The sequence below is a fragment of the Macrobrachium nipponense genome, chromosome 36, assembly GCF_015104395.2.
Source record: "Macrobrachium nipponense isolate FS-2020 chromosome 36, ASM1510439v2, whole genome shotgun sequence".
Lineage (NCBI taxonomy): Eukaryota > Metazoa > Arthropoda > Malacostraca > Decapoda > Palaemonidae > Macrobrachium > Macrobrachium nipponense.
The window spans coordinates 29,917,801-29,931,902 of record NC_087220.1 but is presented as its reverse complement, the minus strand read 5'-3'; the positions used below and the strand labels follow the sequence as shown (position 1 = coordinate 29,931,902).

The following is a 14,102-nucleotide window of genomic DNA, read 5'->3' as shown; positions in this document are numbered from 1 at the left end:
TAGCGCATTTTACACTATTCATTTTTTAGTTAGCGATGAAAAAAAGCCAAAAAATCGAGTTTTCTGTACAGTTTATAATACTGCATGAGCTGTGCCCCATGAACCACTCAGCCACGGCCTGCTGGTGGCCTGTCCTATAGGTTGACAGACACTCGATCTTAGCTAACGTTAACCTTAATGAAATAAAAACTACTGAGGCTAGAGGGCTGTAATTTGATATGTTCGATGATTGGAGGGTGGCTGATCAACGTCTCAATTTGCAGCCCTTTAGCCTCAGTAGTTTTTTAAGATCTGAGGTAGGATGGACAGACAAAGCCGGAGCAATAGTTTTCCTTTACAGGAAGCTAATAAAAAAAAAAAAAAAGTTTCTTTTTGCAATATTTACTCTTTGGTCTCTTCCGAAATTTAACTATATTTGTTTATTCACGAGCCACACCTTCAACCATAATATCCGTTATAAAATTTTTTTTAAAAATGACAAATACCATCTTGTATAATTCAGCGGAGAAACAAACTGACTAATATAAGCCAAAAACATATCGTCCTTAGAGGAAAAAAAAAAACATATCCTTAGAGGAGGTAATATTCTCATCTTGATGTCCTTTGTGTTCCTCTCTGCGTCATTAGCCATTTCTTCTGACACTTGCATTAACTTCTTCCTGTTAGAAAAAAAAAAAGAATAATAATTAAGCGTTTTTTTAAATTATTCTCTTTGGTAATCATCATCTCCGTTAATCATATACACACACAAGCCAGAATTTGCTGTTGAATTTGAATACAAGATTTAAGCCAAAGGCAAGCGCTGGGACCTTTGAGGTCATTCAGCGCTGGAAGGGAAACTGACAGCAAGAAGGTTTGAAAGGTGTGACAGGAGGAAAACCTCAAAGCAGTTCCACTATGAAACAACAGTTAGGAGAGGGTGGATAGCAAGACAGAAGAAAGAGAATATGAAGGGAGGTACAGTAAAAGGAATGAAAGGGGATTGCAGCTAGGGGCCAATAGGACGCCGCAAAGAACCTTAGGTAATGCCAACAGCGCACCGCGTCAGGTGCACTGATGGCGCTAACCCCCCTACGGGGAGAATTTGTTGTAACGAGTTTTTCTTGTACACTGGTGTTACTAAAAGGTATGTCACACTTAATTATTGCTTGCCTGGTGCAAACCACTGTTGCAAGATGCACAAACCCTTCAATGTCACAGAATGGACTTTGAAAAAGCAGATCGATCTAGTGGTTGGTGATGATCTGAGTCGGCTTCTAGGCTGAGTATTTCAGGCTCCAGATCAGTCCCAGAAGGACTGACTGCTTTCATCGTCTGTCTGGAGACCGACCATCAGTGGAAAGGCCTTTGGCTCTGGATGATTTTTTTTTTTTTTTTTTATCTCTCCAATCATTACAGAATTTTGAAAGTTCTGCCTGCCCGTGTCTCTTAAATGGCACAAAATTAAAGATATCAAAATTTTTCAAAGTACTTTGGGGTTTACTAAAACGGTGGCCAGTCACGGGGAAAAAAGTCACAGAAAAAAAGTCTCGGGGAAAAAGTCACAGAAAAGTCACTATTTAGGCTAGGAAAAAAGTCACATGAAAAAAGTTACAATATGGACTTGAAGAAAAAGTCACAGGAAAAAAGTAACAATTTGTCAAGGAAAAAAGTAACAGGAAAAAAGCCACTATTAGGGCTAGGGAAAAAGTCGCTGGAAAAAAAGTAACAATTTGGTCTAGGAAAAAAAGTAACGAAAAAAATAACAATTTGGACCAGGAAAAACAAAGTCACACGAAGGAGTAACAATTTGGACTGGGAAAAAAAGTCACAGGAAAAAAAGGTCACAATTTTGGCAAGGAAAAAAATCACAAGAAAAAAAAGTAACATGAATTTATGGTTGCCGGTAATATAAAATCACAGAAATATAAAAAATCTTTCTTTGGGCTCATTATCTTTATGATATTTGCAAGTTAAGTTAAGTATATCTTAGTTTTACCAGACCACTGAGCTGATTAACAGCTCCTCTCGTAGGGCTGGCCCGAAGGATGAGATATTTTTTACGTGGCTAGTAACCAATTGGTCACCTAGCAACGGGACCTACAGCTTATTGTGGGATCCGAACCACACTATATCGAGAAATGAATTTCTATCACCAGAAACAAATTCCTCTGATTCCGCGTTGGCCGAGCCGAGATTCGAACTTCGGACCACCGGATTGGCAGCCGAGCGCGAAAACCATGTCCAGCGAGGGACTGATATTTACAAGACTTTTGTTTATGTCTATACGGTCATCCCCATCGGGGGCTCGTACTAAACACGCCTTTGCAAAGGTGGATACATACACAGGTTTAAAACCCTTGGGGGTGGGGGGTGGGGGGGGGGGGCCTGGGCAGGTGGGTCACTAACCAGGAAAGATTAATGTGACTTTTTAACCTGTGACTTTTTATACCTGGATTCACTAAAACTTACCAACGCAGAAGCTGCCATCAGCTTCAGTCCGGTGATCATGCCATCGGCTAAGAGGTCATAACCAACAGAACCAACCGACCTCTTACCGCCATTGGTGACCACTTCCTCCAGCCTTTCAGACGCTGCAGAGGACGTTAACCACAAGTCGGCGAATGACCTCCTCCTCCTGCCAGGGGGAAACACGACGATCTGGAAAATGTTAAAAGACAGGGTTAGCGATGGTTGAAGGCACTATCCAGTGGTTCTTAAACTTTGGTGTGTGTGGGGGGGGGGGGGGGCGGCGTCAGCAATTTTCGGGGGAGGCACGAGCCCTAGGGAAGACTTAAAAATTTTCTAAATATATTCGTTATTCCCTTGCCAAGATTGATGAACTAATATTCAGAAATTTATGAAAAAAAATGCTAAAGTCTCCCCTTATAACGTTAGTTTCCTTAAGTCTAATTACTCTGGTTAGACTCGTTGGGTTACCATGTTTTTTTTTAATTCTTCACCTCCCTCCCTATCTATCGAAACCCCTTCTCTTTCTCTCTCCTTTTTTTTTATTTTCCTTTAAATCTGGGAGAGAATTTTCACTCGTTGATGCAATGAGGTGTAGGGAAGGACCAGCTCGTAGAGGGGGCGTAGCCATAAAAAGGTTAAAGAACCACAGACTGCAGACCCTAACAATTTCACGCATTGTAACTTCAACGAACCGTATATGGTGACGTCTATAATGATACTGATAAATCGGGGTCAATTGCGCTCAAAATCACTGGAACTGATCCCCTTTGTACTTTAATTTATGGCGGTACTTGGGCCACCGAACAAATTGCTGAAGAAGCAGGTGATGTAACTCTTCGACGGAGCAGAGCACGTAGGTTCACGTCAGACTTCTTCTCCGTAGGGGAGTAGGACCGTCCGCGCACCTCACGCGGTGCACTGTAGGCGTTACATTAGGGTCTTTCCAGAGTCCCTTAGTTCCACGTTGGCCGAGTGCATTTCGCGCTCGGCTACCAATCCGGTGGTCCGAAGTTCGATTTCCGGCTCGGACAACGCGGAACCAGAGGATTTATTTCTGGTGATAGAAATTCATTTCTCGATACAATGTGGTTCGGATCCCACAATAAGCTGTAGATCCCGTTGCTAGGTAACCAATTGGTTTCTAGTCACTTAAAAATATCTAATCCTTCGGGCCAGCCCTAGGAGAGCTGTTAATCAGCTCAGTGGTCTGGAAAAACTAAGATATACTTAACTTTTATTCCAGAGTCCCTTCGGCCCCTAGCTGCAACCACTTTCATTCCTTTTACTGTACCTCCTTTCAAATTCTCTTTTATTCCCTTTCTTCCATCTGACTTCCCTTCACCCTCTCGTAACTGTTACACCTTTCAAACCTTTCTACTCTCAATTTCCCTTTCAGTGCCGAATGACCTCATAGGTCCCAGTGGTTGACCTAAGGCCTAAATTCGATCACTTTGAATGATCGACTTGCTGCATTAGCAGCCACTTAACGAGGGGATCGCCTGATCGCTTATTTTGTTTTATATTAATTCGTTCGATTAGTTTATTTCTGTATCCGCAGATGATTCATCCGTTAACTTGTCGTATCTATGGAAAAAATAGACAAAAACAAAGCAAAAGTTGTAGATAGCGTGTGTGTATGTGTAAGTGTTTACATAATAAAAATATGGAATGTTAGTCCATATATATAAAAGACTAAAACTAAAGAGGTCAACCAGATTGCTTGCAGGAATGTGATCAGACTAGAGACGCTAAAGATGACGTATACCCTAAAGTATGTGGTCATTCATTTGTTTTGAAACAGTCCAAGCTCCCTGCTTGAGACAACTACCGCGACCTATAATTCAAACGGCCTACGTGATCTGTAGCGTGTCTCATTTTGATTGTGTGTTCGTATGTAACTATGTCATCTGATAGTATGTTCATATGTTCGAGCTACTATCTGCTTCCGTCATAACTTGTAACAGAGATGTAGAACAGAGCAGAACAGAGTTAGCTATCGCCATTAGAAGACCTGTATCTCTTTACCTAAGCTTTATCATGTAGAGAGAACAGAAGTAGCCATCATCATTGGCAGAAGCGATCAAGCTATCTTCATTAGAAGACTTGTACAATCATACCTGATCTTCACCATGTAAAAACTTCAGAAGAATATATATATTTTTATACTTCGTGTTTAACACATCGTCGTCATAAACAAGAAGATAATCCCGACTTCGTAAGTGATCTACAAACCCCAAGTCACTCCCATGAATATGGAAGTGCAATACCAACCGACTTAGCGTAAGATTATCGCAAGTCTAACATTACCTCATAGGGCGCCTTATCATACAAGGCACAGCCCTAAAATATGCATGTATGTATCATGTATGTATATATACATGCATCAGAGCGATATGCCTTTGTGAACTTCTGTGTATTAGCAACAGAGTTTTCATATCACAAAATAAAATAAAATAAAATAAAATAAAAAATAAATAGCTCTCCAAAACTTTCAAGATGGAGCAATTAGGAAAAATAAATCATTTGATAAATAGTTCTTTCTAATAAAAATCGACTATGACTAAAGCCATATATCTTATCAAAACGTCTACACGAATTCTTTTCCTTCATAATTACAGTGACTCCTATCCCTCTTCTACAGGTATTATGTTGGTCATTGCTCCACTGAGCGATAGTATCACACGACTGGTCTGTCAGAGTTGATATTTATTTATCAGTCACGTATAAACTAAAAGGAGGTTATGAATTGTATAACCTATTCACTTTCGTCTTTCAAAATATATTAACTTTGAAATACACCGATTATTTGTAAAATGTAAATGATATTTTTTCTAAAATTCTGATAACTTCAAGTTAACTTTGATATAATTCTGCATGTAATACTATTAAAATTGTAAAATGTATATTTTCTCTAATAAATGATAAAATAAAATAATAATTCTCACCTGGTTAGCGGTCTGGCTGTTGGAATTCGCGTCCACGTTGTTATTACTGACGGCGTTGTTATCGTTCAAATTGTTGTTGTTGTTATTGTTGTTGATGTTATTGTTGACGTTCAGGACGAGCGACAAAATGCCAGTCATGAAGCTCAGATAACTGAGGGCGTTGTACCCTGAGAAGATACCGCCCGCGGCCACACACTGCCTCTTCTTCTTCTGCCCGGGCATGTACATGACGGGGATGCCCGTAGTAGATCTCTTCGTCCGTTGCCAGGGGTTCCTCCTCTCCACGGACCAGATAGACCTCTTTCCCTTCCGTTTACCTTCTCTTTGGTCATCGAGGAGCCGCTCCTCTTCGTCTATGGACACCTGTTTGCGTTCTGCTACGTCCTTCTTGGGGAAAAAGCGTTCATTGGCAGATTTATGCTCGGTGTTATTGTGTTGTTGAACGCGCACTTTACTACACTTCCATCTTTTCGAGTGAGGATTCTGTAGGTCGTCGTAGTTGCTGGTTTCGTCTTTACTTATAACGCCACTCTTTTCATTATGTAAATGCACATCACCGTTGACGTGGGATATGTTTACATTACCTCCGAGTTTTGCGGTTAAACAGTTCTTGTCGATTGTGACGCCTTCGTCAAACACAGAGTTCGTCTCCGTAAAAAAGTTCCACGTCCGGAGATGTCGCTGTAAAATCACTTCCAAGTCGTAAGCTAGTTGTCGAAAAGACTCCTCAAAATGGAGGTCCTTTTGGTCGTCCATTCTTTCTCCTAATCGTTCATTATACGTCAACGCCCCACTTTGACATGAGATGAAAATAACTGCTACTAATCCAAATTGAACACCGCCTCGTAGTATCATTTTGCGAAGGCACCTTAAGAATGATTTAAGTCAGTTTTCTTTCCCCGACGTACTTTTCAGGGCGTACTAAGATATTCGCGAACGAAAAAAACCTCACTACCAAATTAGCAGCACTTATAGCCAAGCAGGAAGGAGTTAGCGATAGATTTGTTTACACTCCAGCGGTCATAGCTGTGTAGTCCTCTGAAATCAGCTCTTCTTCTTTCTCAAGTGTTTTGGATTCCTTGTCTCGGGATGGCTTCACGCTCTCTGATTTATTCAGAAGGTTTGGTGGATCTCTGTCTCGGGGATTGGCTTCACGCTCCTATGATTTATTAAGAAGGTTTGGATCTCTCTCTCTCTCTCTCTCTCTCTCTCTCTCTCTCTCTCTCTCTCTCTCTCGTAAGAGATATGTTAAGTACAAGGAGTCCCATATAAATAAAAAACATATCTGAAACTGCACACGATCAACAACTTGATTATCGTTATTCAAAACCTCTTTTCTGTTCGGAGCGTGATGCTGCTGCGTCATCGACGGAGCAGAGCAGTAACAAAGGCATCGCATAGGAATATACGAACAGTTACACTAACAAGACAACCGCAATAACCTCCTGATTCATTGTCCACACAAAAGCTGCTCAAACAAAGCCCACCGCGACACCTCTGTTCGCGCCGAGAATTGAATTAGGTCACTCTTCCTCGAACCTCATTTGCCTCAAAGTTCAAAATAACTGTATATATATAGTGCTGGTCGCGCCTCCTTATGCCGAAGCAACTCTAGACTTATAGGTTGCAATATGGTCATCGACTTCTTTAAACTAGTACCTTTGAGGGGTAGTGCTGCCTATAAGACACGCCTACCTAGATAAGGGTGTTCCTTGCTCCGCCCACAGTATGCTGCTCCTTGTCATCAAGCTCCTACTTATCTGGATTGATCCACGCCCCCCTTGTCGTACTTCTCAGCTTCATTCTGGCCCGTCGAAAATTTTGGTCTAGTGGGGAAGTTGCTTCTACAAGGGAAATTTTTGTTGAATTATTGCGAAGTGAGGTTCTTGCTTTAAGGATAACTCTATTGCAACGTAATTTTAAATAGTACTAGAACAAGTGTCGGCCCCACACGGCAAACCAACCCTCCCCCCAAAAAAAAATATTTGTGAGACGTTACCAAACCGTTTTGAAAGCGTAAGTGAATTTGATTACCAAGATGGACAAAAAAGGCGGTAATTCGCTAATTTAGCTGATAATTCCCTACCAATTGCCCTTCGGAAATGCTCTTTTCAAGCCCGAGAATTTTCGTGTTCGCTATAGTTTATTTCCTGACATCGCGTTTTCACCATGCAGTCGTATCCGCTGACGTCACCTCTGCGACCACGCTGAGCGAACAGGACCTCAAGCAACTCGGCTTCGATTTGGAAGTGATGCTGAAACTCTCCCTGAGGGACTGGCGCTTCCTCACAGAGACGGAAAAAGTCACCGACGTCGGAGACGTTCTCTTGAAAGAGGATTTTCTGTCTGCGAAGGATTCTTCTTCGTCTGGCGGAAGTCAAGGCTTCCGATGTGGAGAGGAGGATGGAAGCGATTGCTCTCGTCACATTCTAGATAAAAGAGAGACGACTGTTAAAGCTGGCGAAGATATCGGGAACTCGGAGGGTTATAATTATCATCCTGACGTAGACTTAGTTCGTAATGTTTCGAGGAGAGGAAATAAGAACGAGTCTTCCCGCTCTCGTCAAGCCCGAGATGGCGCCAAAGTTCCCGTCCTCTACATGCCGGGAGGGAAGAAGAAGAGGAAATGCGCAGATGTCAACGGCGGGATGCTGGCCGGCTTCAACACTTTCAATTACTTGACTTTCGTGACCGGCGTCATCACGCTCGTGCTCAACGTCAACAACAACATCAACAACAACAACAACAACAATAACCTCAACAACAACAACGATCTCTCCAACAACAACGTGAATGCCAACACCAACACTCAAAATGCCAATCAGGTACGTATACCTAGGCCTATGGTGACGCGGAATATGTTGTTACTGAAACTTGATCGTAATATTTTACTTTCATTACATATAATCTTAAAGGATATCATCATAATTTCAATGTGTCTTGATGTTACATTATGAAAAGTCATAATGAGTCATACTTTTAAATTATGGAAATTATCATATTTTATCTCGATGTGTATTCCTCTGATAAACATGAAATTAAGATCTTTGGTTTAAGACATACAATAGTATAAATATATACAGATTCTTTGAATTATTATTTGTTACAATATTATGCATGATAAACTCATGTAGTAAGTTTTGCTCTACATTACAGGTTTTTGTTAATTTATGTGACCAAAAATTATGATTTGAATTTCATAAATGCGTTTATACTCGAGGTTTGACCTATAATGCAATTGTGTGTGTATATATATATATATATAATATATATATAAGTATTTTCATATTATATATATATATTATATATTCATACATATACACCATATGCGTGGGTATATATGTGCATATATGTTACAGGCATACAGCGAAACCAGGTATTTCTTGAACTGCCTGAAATTTCAGGCAGATAGCGGAATGAACTTAGGAGCAGTTGATCCCTATACGGGCTATAGTAGATTCACATCAACAGTGCATCTGATGTCTAGCAGTCCCTTACCTGATTGGCTGTTGATAGAAGTTCACTCTCGACGTGGTTCGGAAGTCACGTAAAGCCGTTGGTCCCGTTGCTGAATAACCACTGGTTCCATGCAACGTAAAAAAGCACCATACAAACATACACAGGGCTGGAAACTCTCCTCAGTCTCTCGAGAGTTCACATAGATAGGATGTATATGTTCCACCTCTCCTGAGGGATATGTTTTTCAAAAGTATCCCTCAGGAGAGGTGGAACATACATCCTCCCCATGTGAACTCGAGAGAGACTGAGGAGAGTTTCCAGCCCTGCGATTGGCTTATCAATAGCCAATCAGGAGCATCATAAGGGACTGTCCTAGACATCAGATGCACGGATGATGTGAATCTACTATAGTACTAAACACAGCTAACCAGTGACTCACCTACACTGTTTCGCTGCGTTTAGTACTACCCCCTGGGGGGTTAAATGTCTCTTAAGTGCATTTTGCTATCTGCCTGAAAGTTCAGGCATATTGCGAAGTGCCTGGTTTCGCTATCTGCCTGTGAAACAAACATACACACATATATATATATTTTCTGTTATTTTCAGGTTGTCATTTTTCCACCAGGAAGGAAAAGACGCTTCGTTGAAGATTGGATTTTGCAAATGAAGCCTCTACCTCAACCTGGCAGCCTTTCTAGACGAACGACAAAATCAAGCCCATCTGGTACAGAGGCCGTGACTCAAGACGATGCGAAGGTTCCCAAAGAATCCACCACGGCAACTTGTATGATCTCGGATATGGTCTTCCCTCTCTTGGAGGCGTTGAACGCTTGGACTGAGGTATTATAATTATTCCCCTATTCGTTATTCAGTACTATGGCCTTTAGCTGCCACCCCTTTCATTCTTTTTACTGTATCTCTGTTCATATTCTCCTTCGTCCATCATACATTCCACCCTCTTTTAGTAATTGATTCATAGTGCAACTGCTTTGAGGTTTTCCTCCTTTTAAACCAAGGTCCCATAGATTGGCATTTGGTCTAAATTCTATATTATGTCATTCAATTAAATCTTAACTTTCATCTCGATGTTATCATAACCTAAAATCAGATGCGTTCAATTTTTCTCTTGAAAAGACTCTAGACATTAATTAATATAGGAATGTACGAATTTACACTTTGGGTCATTCGTTCATGCAGGGAGCCATGGCCATGGACGGTGAATGCGGCTGGAAGCGCTATTGTGAGGTCCTGCTGAAGTATTCAAGAAGAGCAGATGGGCCGTCTGTCGTTCTTTCTAAGGCTCTGAGGTCAGGAAAGTTAGGATTTACCTGTTTCTGGATTTAGTTGTTTCTTTTGAAACGTTGATCCTTTGTTTATGTCAACTGTGTCTCTGCTCAGTAGTGCTATGTCATCTTGTTGATTTAGTCTCGAGTTACTGTTAATTTTTATTTGCTGTGAATGATATTTGTGCACACACACACACACACACACACACACACACACACACACATATATATATATATATATATATATATATATATATATATATATATATATATATATATATTCTCTCTGGTTTCTGGTAAACAAATTATATTAATAAAAGATACCTTCGAGCAGCCGTTTACTTTATATGATCCATCCAGTGAATAGTACTGATGATGTCTAGGCCCGTCCCTTACGACGCTCCTGATTGGCTGTTGATAAGCCAATCACTGGACTGGAAACTATCAGTCTATCGAGAGAGTTCACATTGGCACGATGTATATGTTACACCTTTCCTGAGGTGGAACATACATCCTGCCTATGTGAACTATCGAGAGAGACTGAGGAGAGTTTCCAGCCCTGTGACTGGCTTATCAACAGCCAATCAGGAGCGTCGTAAGGGACGGGCCTAGACATCATCAGATGCACGGTTGATGTGAATCTACTATAGTAACTTGGAGTTAGCGACGCGTAGGTAATAACCCAAAGTAGCGCCCTCTTATGTCATTGCATTCATTTATTCATACCTAATCTAGACTAACCTCGACACTTAAATATAATAAACTGAGGTTTTTCTCATTTCCAGGCGGCTGTCGGACCTAGTGGCGTCACCTTTTGCAAGTTCTTCGGAGTGCTATGTCCTCCTTGTGCGATGCCACCTCGTATGAATCCAAGATGAAGCTGTAGTGTTGCCTTGGTCAGTTCTTATAATAAAATATGTTTTTCATTTATTACTGACTGAGATACGATTGGAAAGCATTTTGCGATTGACAGTATCAGTGTTAGTGTATTAAAATGAAAATACACACACACACACACAAAGAAATAAACTAATTGCATTTTCTATATCTATACCAGCACATTTTTAGTTTTCCGAAAAGAAAACTGTTGTGCTGGCATTGTCTATCCGTCCGCCCTCAGATCTTGATAGCTCCTGAGGCTAGATTGCTGCAAATTGATATGTCGATCACCCACCGTCCAATCATCAAACATGACAAATTGGAGCCCTCTAGCCTCAGTAGTTTTAATTTTATTCAAGGTTAAAGTTAGCTTTAATCGGGCCGAGGTGAAAGTTTCATCGGCCGCGTCTCATTCAGCGTTATACCGAGACAAACGAAAGATAGATCCATTTTCGGTGGCCTTGCTTGTACTCTATACAGAAAACTCGATTGCGCTGAAGAAACTTCGGCGCATTTTTTACTTGTTTTATGTTGCGTCAAGTCAAAGACAACTGTATACAAACACCAATACTTGACAAACTTGTTCCAATTTCATTGTAAATACTTGTGTATGGGACTCAGTTTCACTGAAGTACCTATATACATTTTCAAATATGCGTTGAAAAAGAAATATGAAGGTATTTCTCATAATCAAAACTAGGTCTTAAAAAATATAATGTGATCTAAGTAAAATAACTGTTTTTTCAATAACCTACAACACAATTTCTCTGTATTCATAACCGAAAATATCAGACTGCAATATCAGGAAACTGGGTATGAGATCATACAGATGGGTAGAGGCTGTTGGTGTCGAGGTGACCTATAATAAAGTCACAGACAAAAAACTCTCGCAATTTTGGATGAGAAAAAAATCACATTAATTTATAGTGGAAGGTAATAAAGTCATAGGGAATATTCATAACATTTCTTGTGGGTGTTTATCTTGATGATATTTGTCGTCTTTTCCTTATGTTTTTACGGTCATCCCCCAAAAGGGCCTTATCCTAGACACGCCCCAAAGGTGGGTGCATACCCTTGGAGGTTAAATGGTATAAGAAAGATTAATGCGAACTTTTTTTTTCTGTGATTTTTTTTTACCCGGATTCGCTGTTGATTCCTTAACAGGATTTGTTGTCTTTTTCTGTCCTATTATCTCTCTCTCTCTCTCTCTCGCTCTCTCTCTCTCTCTCTCTCTCTTTCTCTCTCGCTCTCTCTCTCTCTCTCCAAACAAAAGGAAAATTAGCTTGACATATATCTTTGTTTACTAATCATAGTTACCACTATGGGGCTTGAAGACTACCTTTACAAAGTATAATAAATAATATAATTCAGAATGTCACAAAAAGAACCATTTCCTCCATCATTATTTAGCAAATAATTAAGGGTGGTAAATATAACCCATTCCAAAGACTTGGGGAAAAATATAGTAACCAAAAGTATATGAGGCCTATTTTTTTTACAAAGTAAAGATAATAATTCAGAATGCCATAAAAAAAGAATCATCGGCTTTACGACCTGACGTAACAGAAGACATGCTTCAGCGTCAGTAAGACGAGGCATTTGGTAAACACAGTATCCCCGACAGGAGGTCATATCGTCACCACGAGGCAGAGGAATTGTTCGTCTTCTTGAAGACGTCCTCACGACTCCAGGATCCTGTGAAGCTGTCTTCAGCTCCTAGATAGACAGACGCTCATAAAATAGATGACTCTGAATATCTCTTATCCACAGTTCCTTGTATGACCAACGGTACCTAAGTTGAAAAGAACCACAGTCATCGTTCGGAATTAGAGAGAGAGGAGGAATGGCGTGTGAACTTACGTAAAAAGATTTCTTTTCTATGCGTCTTCATTCTTCTTCTGCAATTCTTCATGCCTTTTGAATTCGCTGACCGCAGAATGTCACTGGCAGATAGGGCTTAGTCTCCCGCAATTTCTGCTACTCGCGTGTTGCTAACTATCTTTGCTTGTTCACACAGAATGACCGATGAATATATACATATAATATATATATATATATATATATATATATATATATATATATATATATATATATATATATATATATATATATATATTATATATATATATATATATATATACATCGCAATATTGGAAGGGGAAAGACAATTTGGAGAACCAAAAGTACTACACTCTGCAAGATATTTTTATTTTCTATTCATTTTGGTCAGGGACAGGGACGAGGGGAGGGTGCGGGTGGGTTTGAGAGGTTGTGGCAGGGGTAGGTTGTGGGGGGGAGGGTGATAATGTAGGGACAAGGGATCGGAGGACCTGACCTTAATCGTTGATATTTTATTTTAAGAAGAAAAAAAAAAAACCGAAGTGGAAAATGACAAAAACGACGAAGTTATAATTTAGATCCAAGAGTAACTCCTAATAATAATAATAATGATAATAATAATAAATAATAGTAATGATAATGAGAATAATAATAGTAAAAGAGGCATCCTACGATCATAACCCCACAATAGTCAGCCCTACAGCAACAATGGATCAAGTATACGAAGACCTCCAATAACCGTGACAGAGTGCGTATAAAAATTAGTGAGCTCCGTCAGTTCTGGAGTCGTTCCTCGTAAAAAAAAAAAAAAAAAAAAAAAACCCAGAGATAAAAAACGCCAATGAGCATTCCTGGGGTTCTTTGACACGGAGATCAGACACCATTCAGTCACATCTGCCGTTTTGGCCGAGTGTGGATGACGCTGGATGGATGATCTCGCGCCTGGGGTCTCTGATGGATGGATGGAGTTCCTCAGGGAATGCTTCGGAGCCCATTGATGTTTGATGGTCATATGAACACCTTATTAATTCGGAGATTCCTTCATCTTCTGACGTTCGTTTCGTCGCCGTCAACTGAATTTAATCCAATATAGAATTCAGGCCAAGAGCTGGGGCCTATGGGGTTGAGTTCAGGTTAAAAAAAAAAAAAATAGTCACAGACAAAAAGTCGCGGGTAAAAAAATTCACAATAATCTTTTCTAGATAGTGAACCCCCAATAAGCGTTTTAAGCCGGTATATATCC

At 40.2% G+C, this 14,102-nt stretch overlaps 2 protein-coding genes across 2 annotated transcripts; one reads left to right on the top strand and one right to left on the bottom strand.

The window, feature by feature from the left end:
- Positions 1-394: 394 nt before the first annotated feature.
- LOC135203302 (homeobox protein 13-like) lies at positions 395-6,499 on the bottom strand. The gene is made up of 3 exons (XM_064233054.1): positions 5,397-6,499; positions 2,452-2,640; positions 395-659 (listed from the first exon to the last, which is right to left on the bottom strand). Exons 1-3 carry the CDS (start codon positions 6,249-6,251, stop codon positions 624-626), a joined length of 1,080 nt encoding a protein of 359 aa, XP_064089124.1. The 5' UTR covers positions 6,252-6,499; the 3' UTR covers positions 395-623.
- Positions 6,500-6,771: 272 nt separating this feature from the next.
- LOC135203301 (hybrid signal transduction histidine kinase K-like) lies at positions 6,772-11,702 on the top strand. The gene is made up of 4 exons (XM_064233053.1): positions 6,772-8,221; positions 9,462-9,695; positions 10,053-10,162; positions 10,927-11,702. Exons 1-4 carry the CDS (start codon positions 7,499-7,501, stop codon positions 11,006-11,008), a joined length of 1,149 nt encoding a protein of 382 aa, XP_064089123.1. The 5' UTR covers positions 6,772-7,498; the 3' UTR covers positions 11,009-11,702.
- The last annotated feature ends 2,400 nt before the right edge of the window (positions 11,703-14,102 follow it).